Source organism: Cryptomeria japonica, chromosome 5, assembly GCF_030272615.1.
Source record: "Cryptomeria japonica chromosome 5, Sugi_1.0, whole genome shotgun sequence".
Lineage (NCBI taxonomy): Eukaryota > Viridiplantae > Streptophyta > Pinopsida > Cupressales > Cupressaceae > Cryptomeria > Cryptomeria japonica.
The window spans coordinates 549326765-549351186 of NC_081409.1; the positions used below are offsets into that span (position 1 = coordinate 549326765).

A 24422-nucleotide genomic window follows, 5' to 3' on the forward strand; every position below is an offset into this window, starting at 1 on the left:
GCCTCACAATTCCCCCTTCCATCCAACATATATATAGCCTAAAAACTAAGAGGTCCAAGAAAGACCAAGGTCAACTATAGTCCCAAGGTAAAACCTAAGTTCAAGAAGCACACTATTTAATGCTATCATACACATGCAATCCTTACAATTTCCAAGTGAAGATGTTCTTGATGTCTCATGTTGGTGCTCCCAAAATTTCAATTTGGCCAAAGAAAATACTAAAGAGAAGCCCCAAACAAGTAGATACTCTACCGACATGCCTTTCATGGCATTACAAGCTAGCACACATTATAATTGAGCTTTATTCAATAATGGGTGCATGAAACAAGTTTTAAATTGTTAAAAATCTCTTAATTTCAAGGTTTTTTTATTTTGCCGAGTCATTGCCGAGTCGTTGCCGAGTCATAGCCGAGTCACGAGTCGAGTCGGCCTTGCCGAGTCCGAGCCGAGTCCGAGTCTGGGAACTTTGATATCAGGTCTTGTTTGTGTTAAATACAATAAACCTCCAATCATAGATTTGTATCTTGTCGGATTAACAGGAGCTGAATCATCCTTCAATGATAGTTTAGCAGTTCTAGTCATAGGAGTACTTACCGGTTTAGAGTTTTCCATACCAAATTTCTTCAGTAATTCCTTCAAATACTTTGATTGACATAAGAATATACCTTTATCAGTCTGAGAAATCTGCAATCCTAAAAAGAATTTTATCTCCCCAATCGTAGACATTTCAAATTCTTCTTGCATCTTGTTAGAAAAGAATCAAAATTTACATGACAGAGTCTTTTATGCCATAACCAACTTTCATCAATGTGTGCAATCAAGCATGTCTTTTCAATGTTATTCAAATGAAAGATATTACCTCTAGTCTGATTACCGGTTGCAATTTCCAAATCAGTTCTATTCCTGATTTTGCATTTACCATTCTTGAATTGTAACTGAAACCCTTTTTCAACTAATTGACCAACACTCAAAAGATTATGCTTCAAACCTTCAACATAATAAACATTGTCAGTATTGTGCTTATCATCAAAAGATATAGTGCCTTTTCCTCTGATCAAACAAGCTTTGTCATCTCCAAATCTTACTAGACCTCCATTGTATTCATGAAAAGATAAGAATTTACTTATATCACCAGTCATATGATGTGAACATCCAGAATCTATAATCCATTCGTCCTTTTCTTCAATTTTAGCTCCCAGGGCCTGCTCTACCTGTGGAATAGTAGGTGCCGGTTGATCTTCTGTTATTGCAACAAAAGCCCATCCATTGTCTCCTGGTTCTTCATCAGAATCAGTAACTCCTTCATCAACATAGTAACAAGATTTGTCTCTATTTTTCTTGAATCTGTATCTCTGATATTCAGGGTTAGGCTTGTATGTTCTTTTAGCTTCTTCTCTTAATCTTGCATGTCTATCCGGACATCTAGATGCCATATGACCAATTTTATTACAGTTGAAACATTTAAAAGGTGCTTTACCTTCATACTTACTTCCAATAGGACCTTTAGGCATTTTCCTTGCAAATAGTGCTTCAAGCTCTTCAAGTTCTTCATTTTCCCTCCTGATGTCTTCAAGTTCTCTTGCATAAAGTGCTTTCCAATCAAATTTATTAGCTGATGATGAAGATGTTGCAGATGATGATGCTTTGAAAGCTAAATCTGTCTTAATTGTAGCAACAGGACTAAATTCCTCAAGCTCAAATGCTGAAAGTTTTCCAACCAAGGTATCTCTAGACACTGATGTATTAGGCATAGTTCTTAACTCATTAATAGCAGTTACTTTCATTTTGTATGCCGGTGGCAATGCTCTTAAAACTTTAGTAGAAACAATTTCATCTTCACTTAAGGAACCTCCACAACATTGTATTCCAAAAACAATTTCATTAACCCTTTCCATAAAAGCAAAAATTCTTTCATCTTCTTCCATTTTCAAATTTTCATACCTGGCCCGGAAGCATTCCAGTTTTGCAATTTTGACAGTGGTATCTCATTCATTCAATGTTTCCAATTTGTCCCAAATAGCTTTAGCAGTAGATCGGTCTGATAATCCCATGATTTGCTGATCTGATAAGGCGCTCAAAAGTGCTACTCTTGCTTTGCAATCATTCTCTTGATCCTTACCCAATGTAGGTGGATTAGGTTGATTCGGTGTAGGACCAACATAACCATTCTGTGTAGCATCCCATATGTCTCTTCCAATGCAATTCAGACGAGTCTCCATTCTGATCTTCCATATACCATAGTTAGTTCCATCAAGTTTCAGACTATCCTTCCTGAAATAGTTAGTTGCAATAGAATCTCCTCAAGTTGTTAAACTTCTGCAAAAAGAGGACTATGCTCTGATACCAATTGTTAGGACCCGAAGGCAACTGAAAGGGGGGGGGTGAATCAGTTATCTAATAATTTCAACCCAAATATACTTTAATCAAACTTGATACTTAATACTGGTAAACCAAACTTAATGCCGGTAAATAGATTAACAGTTAATAACAGTACCGGTGAAACTTAATGCATGAAACAGAAAGAGAAACAATATCCACAACACATAACACAAAGATTTGTACGTGGAAACCCTGTAAGGGGAAAAACCACGATGGGAAACCTTACCCACAATCAAATGATACTACTGCAGATAGTATGTGTATACAAATGGTGTCTGCACATGCAGATAGGCCAGCTGCCTAGAGCTCACTGCTCAATCACAAAATGAGAGTCACACTGACTACAATTGGATGATTAAATCCAATGATAATGTACTGCTCAAAGTAGCATCTCCAATGCTGGATTCAGTACCGGTTAAGCTCTGATTGTCTCCTTCAAACCTTCCTTGAATTTTCAAATGATGTCTGCGTGAGTAGCTCTGCTTATTTTCGCATATACCGAATATCACAACCTTATAATACCTTATTGTATTTGTCCTATCTGAATCTCACAATTGAGATCTTGTATATATATACCAAAACCTAAGACCAAATGTGTAGGTCGGCTTACTAAAAATAATACAATAAAATCTATTACAAGTAAGTCAAGATGCGATGCATCATGTCGGCTCAACAACAATATTAATTGATTAAACCATCTCCATAACGTGCCGTGCTGATGCTGTTCCATAACCTAGACCAATTTGCCGGTAATAGCAAATATGTCAACCCGATTAGACCAATAACCAAATCTCCAAAACCAAGTGTCCAAACCATGTCTTCGACATAACCAAGTGATCTCCAGATGATAACAAGTCATCCTCAGTGCCGGTGAACAATATAACCTGCCGGTGAACCAAATACCAGTGACTGTGCATAAGTCACTGAACTTGCCCGTGAGCATAACCAAAGATCTCCAGAAGGATAAGTGTTGATAAGTGTTGACATCAATGACAAAACCAATGCAACATATCCATAATACCAACAGATATAGTACTTTGGTCTGATGGCTTCTTTGCTGACTTCCTCCAACATTTTTGGTGTTTAATTATTAAGGTCATAGATTAGCAATATGTCTTTGATCTTTAGATTAGCAATCAATGGGAATAATGGTTGCTGCAATTCCACTAGATGGCTTAGAGAATGTGATGGTCTCGGCCCCTACCTGTGCATAACTATGGTTGGGCACCATCTTCTATTCCATAAGAACTTTTAGAAGGGACTTGCTTTTGGGTTACTTGCCTTGAATGGGGGACAACATTTAACAAGATTAATTTGCAGATGACACTTTTCTCTTTCCTAATCTATTATTAAAAGAAATAAGCAACATAAAAGCAATATTTTGATCAATAGTCAAGAAATGTTGCAGTTCATTCCCATTAATCTAATTAATGCCCTCCCTCTTCCCAAATTGTTGAGGAAGATATGGTAAAGGTGCAGAGAAACTTTATGTGGTAGGGCATGGAAGCAAAATTCAGGTATTCTCTGGTTCCTAGAACTTGGTAACAACCTAAGAGCACAGGGGTCTTAATATTAAAGAGCATGATATATTTAATCAAGCTTTTCCATTGAAATACACCTGGAGGCTTCTTAAAAACATCAGTTGATGCCAAATATTTGGACATAAATAAAATCTTGAGGACCTAGGCACTTTGGACTTGACTGCATGGAAAGGGAATCTCTCCACTATTACAAGCCATGTTTATTGGGGCTATCAAAACCTCTGAGAAGGGATAACTTGGCAGATGGATAATTAAGATAGTAATATTCTGGGATGAGAGCTGAAGTAGACATCTAAAACTCATTAAATCAGACCCTGAATGCCTTTGGACATGCCTCTAGGGAAAAAACCTCAACAAAGTGGTTGACTACTTTTTCCCCATAGCTGATCACAATCAGTAGTGAACATGGAAAGATAAGGTGGACCTGTGGTTTCCAATTGTCTGGTACACCTCATTCAGGAACTAATCATTTATAGACATATTTGAATTTCAAGGGCTACCATCAAACTAGATTGATGCATACCACCTCAACTGAGTGTACTAAATCCTTAGCGTATGCATCTAGTTAACTTATTTCTTCCAATGGAAGAAAGATGCCAAGGAACATTAATGGAATACACTTAAATAACCAAGAATAATGTTTTGTATAAGTGGCCCTGCACAACAAGGTCCTAACACAAGACCAACTCAAACAAAGATGCGTGTTGGGACCAAGCATTAGTCCAAAGTCCAAATTACCTCAAAGGGAAGGAAAATGCAAATGATCTATTCTGTGGTATTCCTTTGCCCGAGAGGTTCATTTTGCCTCTGTTCCAGAGTCTATTTAAGTCCACTGACACCATAGCTGGAAGAACACAAAACTAGTGTGGATTCAAAGGGCATATTGGATTTGTCAACTTCATCAACAAGATTTTCCTATATATGGCTATTTTGTTTATGTGGAAACAACATAATGACAGAATATTCAACAATTAAGTGGAAATTTTTGTGTCTCATATGGCCTGTGCAAGTATTAAGTTATTACTGGCTGCATAATCCTTTTGTAGATTGTTTGTACAACTCTATCAAACCAGTATTCTGTTGCAGGCACTAATGTGGCCTTTTGACTCTTTTGATGGCATTAGTAGTCCATCTAAGGTACATAGTGTAGGTCAAAATTCAATTCCAGCATATATACTGTAACTTGTGCATTTCAAATTGGCATTTTAATGAAATTTCTAGTAACACGACAGTTTTAGTCAAGATTTCATGTGAAAATTGAGGCTCTTTGTATTGGGTTTGAGGTTCCAATAATTTATTACAAGTTAAACGGTTATGATCATAAAGGATACTTGATAGACAAATTTGCATGCATTTGAAAGACAAGAAAGGAAAATGATCGGCATCTACACTTTGGTGGCATGCTTGATTTCATTGCTAACAGTCTTACATACAGCTGGACCATACATTACTTTTAGAACTGATGGTGAGACAGTGATTTCTTTAGATGGGTGACACATATAAATCGTAGATTTAATTACATACATTTATATTTAGTTAATAAATTGTGATGTTAAAAATTGAAAGATACTTAGATCCTCGCTTACTTTTGATTAGTATCAGATGTGGTGATTACATACAGATAATCATTTCCATGATTTTACACACTATAGTAGTCTATTGATGCACAAAGATCTGTCCATTGATAAAGAAGGCCATGTTATATGGAAGTAGTGTTCAGTGCATGTATGATACCAGAAGATTTTTTGTTTCCTAACTGTGTGCAGTGTCTGCTTGTAGATAAGTGATTAGTACCATGGTTAATAGTTTGTTCATATATGTGTGTATCTGTTTGTGTTCTGAATGGATCCAACAGATTTTTTTGTTCATCAATCATCTACATTATCCATGTCAAATATGTGAACCTTCATTTGTTTGTGGTTCAGGCAGAGCTTCCAATGGTAAAATCAGTCACAGTTTTGGCTGATATGGACTCCATGGGGGATTGGCTAGGTACCATTTTGTACGCAGCTGGACAGCAAGCAAATGAAGCTGTTCAAATACAATTGTCATCTCTTAGCCCAACCAGGTTTGCATTTAACATTTTTTTTTGGTTTTCTGCTGCTCAAGGGATTGATTCCTGGAAGCCAAGATACATCTCTCCCTTTTTATTACTTTCAATTTAATTTTCTAAGTTGTTTCTTTGCATTTGCAGTGTTATTGTTATTTTTGGTGCAGGTCTTGTCACAAGTCTATCTCCATGCACACTTAGTGTATTGCCACTAACTCTTGGCTACATTGGTATGTCAGAATTCAAAAGGTGTCTAAATGTTGAACAAGATTGCCATTGTTTCAATGTTTTTATTGTTAGAATTTCAGCTTCATTTTTGTGCAATCTTTCTCATGTGGCCATATTATTGACGTTTTTGCAGGAGCCTTTGGGTCTGGAGAAAACCGGACACAGGTGAGTGATTTCTCTTCTAGAAGGCATTAAGGCTAGCTTTTTTCATCTTCTAGTTTTTCAGGATTGGTTTAACGGTTAAATCTTATCTTGATCTAATGTTTTATTTTTGCTAAGAATGTGTTTTCCATAAGGACATTCACATCCATAAACTGTGGTCAGTTATATAGAAATGCATTCTCTCTCAAGAAAATATAAATGTTTGTTTCTGTAAACAGGGAGTTGCAAATTCATTGGCCTTTTCAGTAGGGCTTGCGACAACACTGGCTGTTCTTGGTATCGCTGCATCATTTGCTGGAAAGGCATATGGACAAATTGGTCAAGGACTTCCAGTGGCTGCTTCTGCCATAGCTGTTATCATGGGTCTAAACTTATTGGAAGTAGGTTATTGAGATGCTGCTGACTTCTGATTTTGTATTGGTTTCAGTTCATGATTGTTTAGTGTGTTTGCTTGTAGTTTAAAATTGCGTATCTCTGTTACATTGAGTTGAAGTAATTTATTTCACTTCGTGATTGTTTAGTGTGTTTTCCTGTAATTTAAAACCATGTATCTAGATTACATTGATTTGAAAGCAACTTATTTCACTTCAACAAACAGAAAACTGAAAAATGCATGATTAAGCATGTGAATAACAGAATCAAAACTAGCTAGATAAGGATACCAATAATATGGAAGTGCCACAGATAACGCCAATTCAAAGGAATAGGTAGAATATTTTTATCAGACTTTACCAATGATTTAATATACAACTGCAAGGGTGACCTGAAAAAGTTACATAAATAAAGAAGAATGTCTTGCCTTACCTGATTGACCTTTTTACTTTTCTTTATATGAATGATGTTAATCCAAAAAGCATGATAGCTAAATGGAGAACTAATCTTATGTTTAAATATTGCTACATCAAGTTTTCAGTGTCCATGCTTTCTGGATGCAAGGACAAGGGGTTGAGTTTGGAATGATTCTACATAGTACAGAGGACTTTGATTTTATGCTTAAACAACAAATTAAAATACATAAATAATAATAAAAATAGATTCAAAATAATGTCCAAAATGCAATATTTGTATTGTGAATGCATTTTTATAATATTGTGGCTGTTGCATGGTTGGGAAGAAGTTACCTCAAGATATTTGACCTAAAATATTAATTAGATAAAACATAATATCAATAGTTTAATTTGATGAATGTGATCCCTGGAATACCTGTTCTGTTTAGTACCAGAGACATTGCAGAATTGGTTTGGTCAAGTGGAGACAAACTGATAGTATTCCAGATGTATGGATATCTGAATAAACAAGTATCAGTTGTTTTTTCCATATGATTGTACATACTACAGGTAATGTAACTGAATTATGCTCTTGAGATGAAAATTTCTCTTGACCATTCTAGTAATAGCAACTTTAGAGGCGATCAAGTATGGATGGATGGTAATTTCCAAGTCATTAAAAATGTGTTGTTGATGATGGTTTCATAAGAAATAATTACAGAGGTGCTGCTTTTCAAAGACAATTTATTGCATGAAATAAATTTTTTTGAGGAGATCGACTGCACTTGATGTCTAAAGATTCGACATAGGCTCAGCATTCACCATAAATTTCTGATAATCATATTTAAGTTCTCATTCTTTTGACCAATTGAGACAATATTCTGTCAATGTTTCGAGCTGTTTAATGAAATATCCCCTGCTGTTCTGAGACTGAAAATGCGTAGGGAATATTGTCTAACAAGTTTTATTGATCTGCTGTTCAAGTTTCAGACTGAGAATTCTGCGTGTTATGCATTTTGACAGCTGTTATGCCTTTGCGTGTTATGCTGTTCTGCTGTCTCAGAGTCTACAGACTTATTTAAAAGATATAAACCATACATATGCACCAAATAATGACTATTAATAAATTCTAATTGACAGCAAGATCATTAATGCAAGATGTTATGGCATTCATTTGGATACATAGGCATACACATTGACATTCATCTAACAATTGTCACATATCCTTAAATAACATTCAACTGAGATCTTCAACCTTATTTCCCCTTTATTTCAAAAGATAGTAATCCAATAGGTTCATTCAATTAATGACCAAGACTCTTGACATTTAGTACTCAGAATTTCTTAGAACAAAGGGCAGCCATGAACATTCAACTGTCTGTAAGAAGGACATAAAATGATGGACAAATGAACCAAATTTGAAGTCGCCTAGCCAGATAAATGAAGAAGCAAGCAATATCTCTCCACTATGAGCTTTCCTCTTGCCAAATCGGATATTTCTTCAAAATCACCCCTATTGCTGTTGCAGATGAAATATAAAATAATTCCAGCAGGCCTCAGTGCCAAATATGTGATGAAAATGATTGTCTTGGGGAAAGAAATCCAAAGCACCAACACCCACAAAATCTGCCTCTTGAATCAAGAGATATGAATGAAAATCTGAGGTTCAGTAGGTCTCTTCGACCCCCATAGTAGACCTGATATTGTTGGATATTGTTGGTCATTGCCGCTGCTAGGATATGTTGTTGGCATTGATGTGAACATATTCCTGTGTATTGCTCTGGTGATTGCAGATTGGGAAGATCTTATGATCTGGTTTTGCAATATTGTTTTGCTGATTACTGTTTTGCAGAGTTTGGTATATCCTCCGGTATATTCCGGTGTGGTCGGATCTTGTGCTGAGATTTTGGGATATTGTTTGGGATGGTCTTGTGTATCTTCATTTCAGATGGTTCGTGATTTGGTGCTCTGCAAGTTATCTTTCTTCGTGACAGTTGTTGATCGGTTGTGTTCTTGTGCTTTCAGACGTTGACCGATGAAGATTTGAAAAGTGGTGTTGGCGCAGCTATTGCTGATGATTCTAATGTGCTTGCTGGTGTTTCTTATTCATGTCCTATTTGTTTTGGCGATCCGCATTGATCGTTGTGCGAGTTTTTGATGGTTTGCATCAACTGGTGATGATTTTCGTGTTATGCGGTTTTCTTGGTGGTGTAGCGTGTTGCGGTTGATCTTGGCGTGATTTCCAGTGGAGTTGTGTGTTTGGGAATTTGATTTAGGTCCATGTTATGCTATGTAAATCATTATATTGGTCCGGTGGTCGATCTTTGTATCGTGTGATGTAATTTTGTAATTATAAGTTGAGGGTTGAGGGTTTAGTCGGCCTTGTTATCGAGGTTGATGAATTGTATATATAGGTGTTATTGTCATGTAGTTTGTGTGTTGATGTTGTGTCTGCATCATCAGAGATAGGTGTATGTGCGAACAAGTGATTTATCCTTCGGTGTTGAGATTGAGGTGAGATTGGTGTTGCAGGGCAGACAACTGTGCTTAACTTGAACTGTAATTAGTCATTTGGAGATGCTATTCTTTTAGTTCATTTCTTCTGGATTGCAGTCCGAATCTTATTGTAAGTCAGTGAGACTTCCTTGAGGGTTTTAGCTTTTCGGGCCATTATATTTGAGCAGTGAGCTCTAGGCAGTGTGCCTGAATGTATGTGCATTCCCCATTGTAATATTTTCACATACTACTACAAAGTATCATCTTACTATGGGTAGGTTCCCATCGTGGTTTTTCCCTTAACTGGGTTTTCCACGTCAAAATCTTGGTGTTGTGTGTTGTGCTTTCAATTTGCTTATTTGTCTTATTGTTGCGGTTTATCAGATCTGTTTTTGGTGGTTAAGTTTGTGTATTTGGTGAAGACTGATTCACCCCCCCTACTCTCAGTCTTCCTTCTTGATTGCTGCTAACAATTGGTATCAGAGCTAGATCCTTCGGTAGAAGCTTAATCGCTTGAGGAGATCTAGGATGGCAGCTTAAGGTATTCTCTTCAAGAAGAACAGTCCGAGGTTTGATGGAAGTAATTATACTATATGGAAGAACTGGATGGAAGTGCACTTGAAATGTGTTGGAGAAGATTACTGGAAGATTACAAAGAATGCCTATATTGTTCCTCAGAACGGACCGTCTACTCCTAATGAGGTCAAGGAAGCTGAACATAATATTAGAGCAAAGGAAGCATTTCTTAGTGCCTTGACTGATTCTGAGATGACATATGTAATGGGACTTCAGATCGCACATGAGATCTGGAAGAAGCTTGAGATCCTGTATGAAGGTGATAAACAAGTGAAAGTTGCTAAGTTGCAGAGTTTGAAAGGAAAGTATGAGACATTGACGATGGGAGATGATGAGAACATACACTCTTTCATGGCTAAGGTGAATGATCTTGTCCTAGGTATCAGATGTGCTGGTGGAACCAATGAGGAAGATGAAATTGTTGCTAAGGTGCTGAGATTTTTGCCTCCTGCTTATAAACATAAAGTTGCTGCTATTGATGAGATCCGGAGTGTGACTACAGTGACAAGAGATGTGTTGGTTGGAAAGCTTGCTGCATTTGAGCTAAGTGAATTTGGTGAATCACATGGAAAGTCTGAGACAACATTTAGAGCATCTGCATTTGTAATGCAATATGGCCCTAGAGGTCGAATTTGGTTTTAGCGGCACTTGACCCTTCATATCCCCTTCCTCTTCCGCAAGGACAGAAAGGCACAAACTGGGGAATCCCTGTCCAAGACGGGGATGGGTGTGCGATTCGCACAACAGGGAGAAGACCCGATTCCTGAAGTCTTGGATGTCAATATGGCCTAGGTCGGTATCATCAACATTGTCCCAGACGCTTTGAACTTTTGACTCCTTCAATCCCCCTCTTTGATACTAGTACTTCATCCTTTCAACTTTGCGTGGGATATCTGATTTGGATGCTCGCGATGTCTCGGCTGTAGCGGGCGTTTTTGATGATTCTACCGCCGATTTAGGCATTTATCTTGCACAGTCGGATGCGGATTACTGGGCAATATAAAAGAAGTAAGGTGGGTTAGATAGAGAATATGCCAGCATTCAAGGATTAATTCAAAATTTGGATTGGAAACAGCGAAACATTGCTGACTGAGAGCTTGATTGAGCAAAACATTTATTCACGAAGCTTTTGATCGCGAATTTATACTTAAGCATTTTAGGGATTAATTTTCAAAAGGGACAAAGCTCGAAAAATTCTCCTAAGTTTGAAAATGCAATTTCTGGTTAAATCTTAGGAGCAAATTCTAATTTCGACTGCTTTGCATGATGCCTTGATAATCGGAAAAAAGATGCGAATTTGAAGATTTAAGCATTTTAATCACTTTTGCACAGGCATGCATCCAATTTGTAAATATTTCAGACGATCAAGAGAGGTAGAGCGTACTTACCTGGTGAAAATGGACGATGAGAAACTGCCTGATTTGCTGTGCAAGAACGAATGGATAGTTCTGCAAATTTTGAATTCCAACGGTTATCTCTCTAATTCAAATTTTCACGGTTGTGGCTGGAAAAGAATTTGCAATGTCGAGTTTTAAACTAAGCGATTTACCTTGGGTGATTTAGTTGAAACGTGATTCTGAAGAGGGGCTGCGGATGGCAAACTTCGGTGAATCAGAGAGTTTGAAGACCATTTAAAACTTTAATCAATTTTTTGCATTCACTCTAAATCACGATTCTCGACACTCAGGCGCTTTGCCAAATTAAACACTTCGCACTTTACCTTAAAATGCGATTTTCGGAGCTATGAGGGTTTTGAAAATTTTCGCGTGGCATGGGGGGGGGTTTAGCAGACTTTTAAACCTCACGTCTCTTTCTCCTAAATCACGAACTTCACGTTTTTTGTGTTTTGCTGTCTAATAAACTTTCTGTGCTGCGATGTGAACTTCGGGTGAATGGGGATTTTACCAATCTCGAATCCCCTATGCTTGCCTTATGTGTTGCGATTTTCGCCCTAGATGGTGAATCTCGGACCTTTGGAATCTTTCGCAAGCAAGGTAAACTTTGGATGCCTGCATTTTTCAAACTATTTGGACACTTTCGCCATAATTAACAAATTTCGGAGCTTTCAACATTTTTGCAAACTTATCATATTTCAGACCTTTCACGCTTTTTTGCAAACTTATCATATTTCGGACCTTTCACGCTTTTTTGCAAACATCAAATTTCGGACCTTTGGCACATTTTGCAAACTTAAAGTATTTTCGGACCTCTGGCACATTTTGCAAATTTTCGGAGCTTTTCTGAAATTTCGGTCCCAAGATTCGAAATTCGGCCCCTTGGGCGATTTTTGCAAACTTTGTGAATTTCCCTCATTTTAACCCCAAGGTCCGAAATTCGGCCCCCTGGGCGATTTTTGCAAACTTTATGAATTTCTCTCATTTTAACCCCAGGGTTCGAAATTCGGTCCCCTGGGCGATTTTGTCAACTTTGGCATCTTGCAATGAAATTTGCTCCTTCTCCAGCTGTCGAAAAATCTTCGTTCGTTCAAATCTCGTAAACTCCGTAAAAACAAACCTCATGCAATCTATCTCATCGCTCTTATGCGAAATATGACAATTTTGGGTCGTCATGCGACCTTCAGACGCGCTGTTCTTTGCTTGGCGGGCTTCGCCAACCTCTATCATCTTACGCCTATTCAAGGCGATTTCACAATTTTGAACAATCTCTTGGAATTCGTGCCCGAGGGCTAGACTAGCCTAATGGAATCATCAGCTCTTTTCTCTCAACATCATCACTTCACGGACCGATCGCGGACTCACTCGAAAGGATGCAAGACACTCTACGCGAAACTCAATAGGGCGAAGACGAAAGGCTCAAAAAAAAGGGAAGGGGGACCCTGTCGGCGACAGGGAGCGTGTGCAACGCACAACACGTTCCTCACTGTATAGATGCGATAAAAGGCACCAACCTGTTGTGACGTTTTCACACATCGCCCCATTGCAAATGGGGACCCCTGTTTTTTTGCTTTTTTAGGGTTTTTTTTTTTAGGTCTTTAGGGTTTTGTCAGTTGGCCTTTGCATTATGAGTGCTGTCGGAGAGATCAATGGGATAGCAGGTCCTGCTGGAGTGAAGTCCTGATCCTGAAAATTTGGCTAAGTCTGAAAGTCCTGATCCTGAAATTTGGCTAAGTCTGGAATGTCCTGATCCTGAAATTTGACTAAGTCTGGAAACTGAAAAACCTCCAAAAACTAGATTTTGCAATATAACTCCTGGAGGTCTGAAACCACTCTCAAACATCCTAAAAGTATATATGGAATATAACTTAAAGTATAAGTGACATTTCCTTTCTTATACTTAAATGTTATATTCCATAAAAATTATCTTGATAGAGAGTTTAAAAAGTCAAATTTCGCTCTTGTCCTTCACTGAGGATCCAAAGCGAATTTTGCTTCTGTCCCTCTCCAAGGGACCAAGACGAAGCGCTCCTGTCCCTCACCAAGGGTCCAGGGCGAAAAGGCTTATTTGAGTCATTCCTGACCTTGTTTGGTCAAATTGGAACATCAAAGGCATGGTGAAGGACGAAATGAGCATGATAGAGCATCCAGACAAGACAATGAAATGATGAAGTTTTTGCCTAGAAGGTCAAATTCGCTCCTGTCCCTCACTGAAGGACCAGAGCGCTTTTCTTTATGTGCACAATTTTTAGACCTTTTTTGGACATTAACTTTTATTCATAGCATGAAGTAAGATGATATCTTCCTTAGCCAAGACATTTCATGGTAAAAAGTGAAAAGATTTGGCCTAGAGGACAAAATTCGCTCCTGTCCCTCACTGAAGGACCGGAGCTTGAATTCCAAATTTACATTTTCCTTGCAAGATTAAGGTGATTTTACGATTTGAAGAGGCTAAGGGAAGTGTGTCCTGTCCATTGAATATAACTTGAGTGGGCCACAAAGGAGGGAATCAACCCAAAAGACAATAGGCGCTCCTGTACCTCATCAAAGAACCAGAGCGATTTTCCAACAAGGCAAATGTCTTGCAAAGGTAAGGCAAGTTTCGTGTTTGAAGTGAGTGAGAGTGGGCGTTATTGATCCATTGAAGATAATTTCGAGGGCTAGCAAAGCACAAGTGAGCTCATAATAGCAAAATCGCTCCTGTCCCTCACCAAGGGACCAGGGCGAAAAACACATTAACAAGCCTTCCTCCCCAAATTGGGACGAATCCAGGTCAAGGCACAAGTTTGGAATGATACTTAAAGTGCTTCAAGGTGGAATGGAGTTGCGAGAACCACAAATTTTAAGGGCAATTAGCTAAGGCGCCCCTGTCCCTCTCCAAGGGACCAGGGCGAGGTTATTAACAAATTGATATTTTTACCATGCCTAGGCGCCAATGTCCTCTAAAACACATTAAATGCCAATTTCGCTAAAACTCCAAAATATTTTGAAAATCAAATTGACATTTAATAAAGGCGCATGACATTTAATAATTAATTTTGAGCCTTGGAAAATCGTTTTTTTTTTATTAATTGAGGCATTTCGAAATTAATTATTATTAAATTAAAATTTAAAAAGAAGAGCGCTTGAGGTATCATTTTTTATTGCTTAATTAAGTCGGCCTCTTCCTTTTTAGTTTTATTTATTTTTGGGCCTATTTTCATCAAGTCGGCCTATGGGGAGGTGAAATGGTGAGCGCTCTATATATTTGGGGTGTGTTTTTCATTATTCAAATCATTCAATCATCCTTTCAAGTGCGAAATTGGAGAGCAATTTGAGGAGCGAAATCCAGAGGAGTGGAGCGAATTTCTACTAAGTGTGGAGAAGCTAGTGGAGGGCGAAATTCATCTTGAAGGCTATTGGAGAGGCGTATTTCTTGCTAGTTTGGAGGATAATTTCCAGATTTTTGAAGACATTTGAAGGCGAATTTCCAGATTTTTGAAGAGGAAGATGGAGTTATTTTCCAAGCTAAAGGAGGCGCATTTTGCTAAAGGGAGTCTTGATCTACATTTTACCTAGCGAATTCACCTTATTTTTGCATCTTTTTCTAGAATTAATTCTCAAGTGGAGGTATGGCGTAATCACCTTGGCACCATTTTTGAAGATTTAAATTTGCTTTGAAAATCCTAAATTAGGAAATGATAACTCAAGATTTATCATGAGGTTTCCTAAATTAAAATCTTGAATCTTCCTTTTAAAGTTTAATTTTTAGATTTCAAGATATATTACTAATTTTGAAATGTTGTGTAGGTATCAAGATGGCGACTCCCAGGCTCGAAAGATCTACAAGTCGGAAGATTCTCCTCAAGGAAAATCAAGCCAGATCAAGGACGATCAAGCAAGGACAAGGGCGACCTCCTCCAGCCTAGCATCGACAAGGACGACACTAATGTCATCAAGGGCGACTTCTCCAATCTAGTATTCCAAGGCGAGGTACATCAATCGTCCTGCACATCAAGGACACAAGAAGTTAGAGCAAAGGGTTCGTTGAAGAAGCAGATAGTTCCAGATGAATTAATTAAAGCTAGCTTCTCAACAACATCAAGTTGAATATCTACCAAGTTACAAGTGTCAGACGAGGTGGCATCCTAGTCATCACTTCTCCAATCAGTGTGGTCCACCTCAGCATGTCCAGATTCAATATACCTAACTCATGGAAGGTGGCACAAACTCCGATGTACCTACCCCAGCTATCCATTGGTGGAATTTTCTAGAGAGGACATGTGTCCAAGCAATACAATTTTATCATTGGTCAAGCATTAAATGTTATGTAATGGTTGTAACAAACCCTAATTAGGGTTTTCATTGTTGAATCTTGGCCATTGATCTCGAATTGATCCAAGCCATCGAATTGTATTGAGGGCACTATATAAGCGCTGGCATTTCATTTTGTAAAGGCAATAGTTAGAGGGAGTTAGTAAGCAGTTGGAAGTATTAGAATAGCAATTAGAGTAGAGTAGAGAGAGAAGGCAAAGATTGTTGCCAAGATGTTGTTGTAAAAGACTTGTAACTTCATTGAAGAAATGGTGAAATTTATGGGTCGATTCGACAATTTGCGTGGTCTTTATACTTCTCATGTTTGATTTTATTATTAGATGAGTGGAAGAAATGTGCTTGATTGATGGTGGAATTTGTATATCCATACTACTAGCAATTTGTTGATTGCAGACTTGCCTTGTGTAGTCAACTGGAATCATTCAGCTTAAGCTTAACTTCAATTATCGCTTCTTCATTGATATGCATCAGCTTGATGGTGTCTAGGCCTGCAGTGATGATTTGAACATCATAAAGCTTTCCTTCGAAGATCGCACTAGCCTTGTGGAGATGGTCCTGCGATGTCAAAACAAGACCTAGTTAGAATTTCATCAAAGATCATTCATTGCTCCTACATTTTTAGTATTAGAATTAGATCCTTTCCTTGCCCTCGTCTTTTTTCCTTTTTTCAAATCAAAGCTAGCAAGAGCCTGTGTTCCAGCAATATTCTAAGCAAATCAGAAGTTCAATCATCAAATGTAAGTCCCCTTGTGATTCCAGCAAATCACATCATACCACAGAGAGCTTATCCACACGTAGAGACCCTACATACAAGAACCTTGAAGTCATCCCGATTGATCCTTTTCGCGACATCTTCAGCATTCGGAGGCTTTACTCAAGAGAGGATAAGGTACCTTTAGGTATTTTATTCTGTGTTTGATAGTGTACAAAATACACGTCAACACAACCTCAGTTAATGGTTCATCACTTAACACAATCGGCCTACCGAATGTAGATGAATCATACTCATTCCGACCAACCCACGTGCTATCATCAATGACAACCTCAGTGATAGTAGAATTACTGGCACCACTGGATATTGCACTCTCAAAATCATTAGTCACAATATAGTATGATTCATCTTGTTCATCACATGAAGAGGCATGATCGATATTAGGAAGTAACACCGAGATATCTGCTTTAATCCTTCCTAATGCATGCCTAATGGTTTGTAAGCTTGTCATGGAAACTCCATCTTGAGACCAATGTTGTATGAGATAATCAACAAGTGTGGCAATCCTATCAACTTGGCCCATGGCTTGTGTTACTGCCTCCACCTCTGGATACACATTTTCATAGACTACAGCAAGAGGTTCAACCTGATGAAACTGATTTGCACTCCATGTTAAAGTCTTAACTTCAAAGCTACTATTTGTATTGTAATGTGAGACAGCTGATTTACAATCAGCATCATGCTCATATGCATCTATCTCTTTGTTGTTCACGAAACCTTCCTGTACCATCTCATCCACCCAAAGTTCATCAACTTCGATTACCTGTTGGTCCTCCTCAATTGTTACATTTGATTGTTGACCTGAAGTAGAGTGTGACAAATTTGATTTCTAATTAAGCTCACTAATCTGATTCTCAGCTAGCCGAAGTGCCACTAAGGTAGCCTCTAGGGTTTCCTTGGTATTCCTGAGCTCATTAGTAAGTGAGTCTACTTCTTCTTCCTTCGTTCTCAATGCATCAAAATATATAACACCCAATTCAAGTAGGTGATCTCTATCGGAAAGAAGAGTTAAATAATTATTTTTCATAATCTCCATGGCTGTCTTAAATGCTTGCAAATTAGAGATAAATGAAACCTCCTCAATGCCTCTATATCTCCCTTCAAGTTGGACCTTCCATAGATGAGTTTCCACCATCTTGCAGAATTGATCAAAATGGGACAACGCTGTAACAATCTTATCTTCACCAACCTTAAGTTGGCTCTCCAAATCAGACTTATGGACCAAGGAAAATTCATTAGTATTAGTTGTGGGCTGCCAAAGGAGAGCTTGACTCTCATCAAAATATTCTTCTAAAGTGTCCTCTTGCTGGTTTGGTACTAGAGCAGCAGTAGTTCCCAACCCAAACTCCTCATCAACACTCCAAAAAGTAGACTCAGTGGATGGTGAATCGCTAACCTCATGCAAAGAAATAAGTTCAGTCTTAGGAGTATCAAAAGAGTCCCCAATCATAACCTTCATGTCACCAACTAGGAGACTCTTGCAACCCTGTCCTATAGAATCCACTATTTCTTCCTTTCTACCTTCTGTAACATCAACTGGGTGAAGATCAATTGAAATAGACCTGGTCTCAATACTGCTGGTCCACACTTCACTTGTTACTTTTCCCTCTGGATTTTCGTGAGTGCATTTAACATCCATTAGATGCACTTTATCATTTAATAATTACCTTGATTTGAGAGTCTAACATCCATGATCAATGATCAATGATCAATGGTCGAAGTAATTAGATGCACTTTATCATTTAATAATTACCTTGATTTGAGACTCTAATTAATTAATTCCAATGGCCCCAACCTATGATACCTCGACCCTCACTTAAGCTATAATATAAAGTTTATATTATAACTTAATAATATAAGCTCAGAACCATTAATGTTTATTTAAACTAAATAAACATTAATATCTCCATTATTACTCATCCTTTTTGAACGTCGTCTGAACTGGGAGCTGACATGATGAAGCTGCATACGACCATACCCCTTTACTAAAAATAGCAGGGGTCCATCTCTAACATCTCTGACTTACTATAAATAGTAAGTAATGCATACAAAGTCCAAATGAAGCCGAACGAAAGCCAAACATACAAAACTCTGACCACTGGACAAGCTGCATCCCTCAAATGATGCTCTATTCAATCTTATTATCCTATGAGGGTCAGTAATAGGCTAATCCCATTGAATATCTGATGTCAACAAAAAGGGGACATCACATCTCATGCCCATAAAGCTCTGAGTAATCAATATCAACAATGCCACTGTCTATCACAAGCCTGGGCAATAGGAAATAGTCTACTCAACTCACGATCAAACTCCACAACATATCTCCCCAAGGTGTCAAGGAGAGCCATGACTATAAATATGACCTCCAAATCTTCCTGCAAGGAGGAAAACAATCCTTTGCAGGAGCTCAACAAACGCATTCTCATAACTCCACATGAATCTACTAGGCCTCAATTGAATTATTTTGATACAACCATGGAGACTTTTGAAATATCTTATAGTTCCCACTTCAAGCACCTCAGAATGATGAACCATAGAAAGCAAAGGTTCGCTGTCCCAATCATAAGTAGAAGAGAGGGCATAAGAATAACCACTAGTTAGAGCTTGAACACCTCCCATACACAGATACTGATTGCCCAAACTCACCATACCTCTCATTTGAGACCATAAATCCGTCCTGCTAGAAGATTGTGAAGTCTGAAAAAGAGTACACCAGCAACCCACCTAGTTTGAATGATTGACTTGAGATCTGATTTTAGGAAAATCAGCATCTAAGAAGATGAACAGGTTCTGCAACACAAGAAATCGTCATCCAGAACAACACATCTGCTCATCTCCAAGGCTGGAAATTTCCTCTCTAGTGACTCCAACTCCACATAGAACCATCCTTTGCTTAGAACATCTTCCCAATCCACTAGTTGATGAGCAAAAAGAACCATCAAATGACTGGTAAAGATGGGAACAACACCATCAAGACTGAATATTTGTTCCTTATCCCTCCAAAGATCCTTCTTTCCACATGTAATAAGCTCCGTCAGACCATGTTAACGATCTCGAGCCTGGATACCCAACTGGAAGTGATCTTCAATAAATTGAAAAGAAAACTCAACACATCCCCAAGTGCTAGTAGGGACCAAGTGCATACTTAAGAAATTGATGTCTCCTCTAGCAAACCCTTGAAGCCTAACCATGAAAGCTTCAACAACATTACAATATGGAATAAATGTTGTCCTCAAATCCAACTCCCAAAATGGACTAGCATGAGCCTTATTATTATTCAACCCAAGGAATAGGTTATCAAGCAAGCATTTACACGTTCTAGTCCTTCTTTCTCCCCTACTTCATGAGTAACAAGTCTGAAATCTTCACTCCTTGCCACTGCAATGAAACCATGGACAACTACTAAACAATGTTTAGACAACACCTTGATGCCAAAGATGTTGAAATCATCCTGATACAACACTTCAAAAGTTGAGTCTTCATTCTCAACCCCACTTATGCATTCAGCATCAAGCAGCCTCTGAAGATTACTATTCACAAAATGTGGTACATCCTCATGGTTTGACATCACATCATCCATACACTGGAAACCATACTCAGTCTGATGTTTGATCACTTCACCACATGTTTTATCATCCATCACGAAGAGAGGGTTATCATAACTTTTCTCAATACCCACTTCAAAGAAAGGGTTATCAAGAACCTGGAAGCCATCCCTTTCCTCTTGCTCACTTCCATCTTGCTGATCCGAATCTGCACATGACGATGATTCCTTGAGTTGATCTTGAATCTTTTTCCTGTCTTTTGCCAACTCTTTATAGAATGGTCCCACACAATTTAAACTTCCAAGAAATCTTTGAATTTGTTTTTTGTCTGTCAACACATCTGGCAATTCCTGGATTCTTTTGAGCACATGGGGCTGGAGCTTTATCTTTCCTTTATCTAAATGTAACCCAAGAAAATCTATTTTTGTTTGAGTGATCACCATTTTCTTTGTTGATAGGCAAATTCCATTTTTCTTTATGGCTGTATACAATTTCTTCAAATGCTCAATATGGTCAGTAACTTTGTTAGAAAAAACAATTATATCATCAATATAGATAGCACACAAATCTTTCAAGTGCTTGAGAGCCTAATCCATTCTCCTTTGAAAATATGCTGGTGCAGTACATAAACCAAACGGCATAACATTCCATTCAAATAAACCTTGTTGTACTGAGAATGCTGTTTTATACCTGTCTTCTTCTTTAACCTTAATTTGCCAAAACCTTGATTTACAATCAAACTTTGAAAAAATCTGCTTATTTGCTGCTCTTCTAATTAAATCTGAGCTAAATTGCATGGGATAATTGAATGGTAATATAATCTCATTAAGAGGTTTATAGTTTATGCAAAATCTTCTTTTACCTCTCTCTTTCAGCTCTTTTATTTACTAAAAATGCAGGACATGCAAATGGACTTTTACTTTTATAAAATTTCCTTCTAGCAGCTCATTCAAATGTTCATCCGTTTCTTTGACTTCAGTGGGGCTTAGTAAATATGCAGGTTCATGGGGTATGATGGACATACATTCTGGCCTTATCTTAATTTCACATTCTTCTTGTTCTGCAGACCAAAATTCTAGAGGATTCATGGTACAACAGTCTTTCTCAATTCTTTCTCTAATTTGAGCTAATTATTTTTCATTCTTATCTTCTGAAACCTCTTTTGCCCATTCTTTTGTAGAATTCTTCCCTAATCTTTCCAATCTATAAGTAACTATTTTCAAATTTGGAATTTTAACTTCTTCATCCTTATGATGTAAAGAAATCTGTGCTCTTTTAAGAATGAAAGATTCATATTTGACCAAGAATAAATATCCTAGTAAGATATCACTATCCATATCATTGAATTCTACAAAGTCTTAATAAATTCTTTACCATGAATTTTGATATGAACATCTTGTGCATACCTGCCCCATTTTAATTTTTCTCCAGTGATGGAATGTCCTCAATTCTGGTTTTGGCTTTCAAAACATTTTTGGGATCGCTTTTGTTTTAGCAAAAGATCATGCTGATCCCAAGTCAATGAATGCATCAAATTCAATGGGCTTGTATCCTTCAAAACATAAAGAAATTCTAATAAATAGAGTATTATTTACTAATAGTGTAACAATGGAGGATTTTTCTTTTTCTTGCTCTTCAGGTTCTATGTAGCTTTTATTTATTTCAGCCTTGATTAAAACATCTCTGCTTTCTCCCACAGATTGATTGAGAGTTCTTATCTGTTTTTTCTGTTCCTTAACCATCCTAGATAATTCTTTCACATCATTTCTTATTAAATCTAGTTTTTTTAGGACAACAATTTGATCATTACTCTGGTTTTTTAATGTCATTTTATTCCTTGGATCAAATTCTTCTTTTGAGTTTGAATTTTTATCATGTTCAACAAACCTGCTGGTACTATTTTTTGGCTTATTCTAACGTTCTTGTTGCCATGGTGGGATTTTGTAAGCAACCATTTTCTTCCCATATGCTGATAATTCCTCATTTATATGTTTCATTTCTTCTTTGAGATCATTTAATTTCTTTAAATGTCTTCCTCCTGTAGACCTCCTTTCTTCTCTAGATTCAGTCTCTCTATGATCTCTACTTTTTTCTGTATCATATTTTCAGTAAAATGACCAAAACTCGCACACATGACTAGATGAACACATTAGAAGAGAAATCGCCTTGTAAAACGAGCATAAGAGGTGTAAACTACGAATTTTGAGTAAAAATTCATAGGGGTTGTTCTAGTTTTTAAATTTTCAAAAATGAGGACAACAGCTTGCACATGAATTTTCCACCCTAAACATTTTCTAGCATTAAAATAGGTTGTCCTAGTTCAAAAATCATGCCCTGAAGTACAAAAAATGGGATCCTTTTCAGATTAGAAAATCCTAGTGGGCTCTATATAAATTTGTTTAGTTATATACAACTATGTTTTCTCCCATATAAAGTTGCTGTCTCATGGATCTTAAATTCTTAAATCAGTAAATGTATTCTGTTAGATCCCATTCTTTGACAATTTTGTCACTCTTTATTTGCAGGTTGCATGTTGTTTTTGTTCATGTCTTCTTTTGTTGGACAAAGATTTAAATGAGATACATGATATGTGCATCCATTTATATCATATCCTATACTTATTTTGGAAATTGGCTTGTAAAAAATGTGAACTATGCTACTTTCACCTCTTCCTTACACGTTCCTTAGTAACCAAAATAATTCCATTGTGCAGATTATTGAATTGCAGCTTCCATCCTTTTTTGGAAATTTTGATGCACGTACTGCTGCATCCAACCTCCCTTCAAGTATAATTTCTTTTCCCTTATTGCCTAAAGTTTTAAAAAACAAAACTTCAATTTGTAAGTTTTTCTGTAATGTTTATTGCTTTGCTATGACATTCTAATCATCACATTTCTCAAAGTTGTGGTATATCTGCACGTATTTAAAAGTCACATTTGGTATTGCAACTTGTAGGTGTGCAAGCATATTTGGCAGGCTTGACCTTTGCATTAGCTGCATCACCATGCAGTACACCTGTTCTTGCATCACTTCTTGCTTATGTAGCAACATCTAAGGTATAGTGAAGATATATGATTATAGCAAATTGTGGTGCATGCAATAGACACAATTATGTAGATAATTGATCCTAACAGTTTATTCCATATGCATATCAATGAGTAAAAGTTAGATAATTAATGATCAAACAATTATCCATCAAAGATCTCCATGATGAGGGATGCATCGAATAAGGCATCATAAAACCTCAATTTCATGATATATATTCTGGACATACAATAGAAATACCATTGACTTCCGTATTTTGTTTGACATACATGTGTCTACCTTGGAAATAATATTAGCAACATTACTAAGTGTTACTTTTATGTATGAGGAAAATTTTAAACATATTTTCTGTTTTAAGTTTTAGCTGTAGAAGTATCTTTTTTGGCAAACAAAACGTAAAGCAATCTTTATGGGAATAGGCTCCAAACATCATTAGGAAATAACTTTCAAATTACCAAGCATTTTTGAGTCCAAAATGTGAAATCATAGATCAAATTTCCATCTAAGATCAAAATAGTTGAAATATGAGAAATTGATCATTTTATTGTGACAAGCAAGATCAATGCCCAACAATGATATGTCAAGATTTTTTGCAAGTATTTATTTCTGTACGAAAATGGAAATAAGATTCAATATGCCACTCAAGCAAATGATATAACACACAATATCATTGTAATTATGCTAGAGTAAAAGGGTATTTTCTAAATTGCAGGGTTTGCCCCCCTAGACCCTTGGTACTGGTCCGGTCCACCTGCAGTCCGGACAGGGTTTGTGATTCATAGGCCTGGTTTTGACCAGGTCTAACCCAAGGGTTTGATGGCCAAAAAATGGTGTTTTTTTTGCAAAATTTAATTTTTTTTTGAAATCCACACCATAAAAAATTAAAATATAACCCTAAAAGCGAGTTTTAAAACATTAACTTGGCTCATTTCACACAAGCAACATAACTACAAGCAAGGGGAAACGAAGATGTGGGATATAGAGCCAGAGCATACTGATTTGGATGCTTTCACTTCTCAGCTTGTTGCATTTGATGACTCGGATAGCGAGCAAACTTATAGTGCAAGTTCAAGTGGCATTGGCATTGGTTCATCTAATGTCAACGTCAATGATGAGGAGGAGAATGAGGATAATGAATTAGAGAATCCATTTG

At 37.3% G+C, this 24422-nt stretch overlaps 1 protein-coding gene across 3 annotated transcripts in view; it reads left to right on the plus strand.

Moving 5' to 3' along the window:
- LOC131063487 (cytochrome c-type biogenesis ccda-like chloroplastic protein 2) overlaps positions 1-24422 on the plus strand; it is a 248932-nt gene that overhangs the window by 86169 nt on the left and 138341 nt on the right. For all 3 annotated transcript variants that reach the window (XM_057997339.2, XM_057997332.2, XM_057997322.2), the window contains 6 exons: positions 5846-5988; positions 6115-6200; positions 6332-6363; positions 6579-6740; positions 22938-23010; positions 23180-23280. In XM_057997339.2, coding sequence (XP_057853322.1) covers positions 5846-5988; positions 6115-6200; positions 6332-6363; positions 6579-6740; positions 22938-23010; positions 23180-23280 — 597 coding nt within the window. The remainder of the gene's footprint in view (positions 1-5845; positions 5989-6114; positions 6201-6331; positions 6364-6578; positions 6741-22937; positions 23011-23179; positions 23281-24422) is intronic.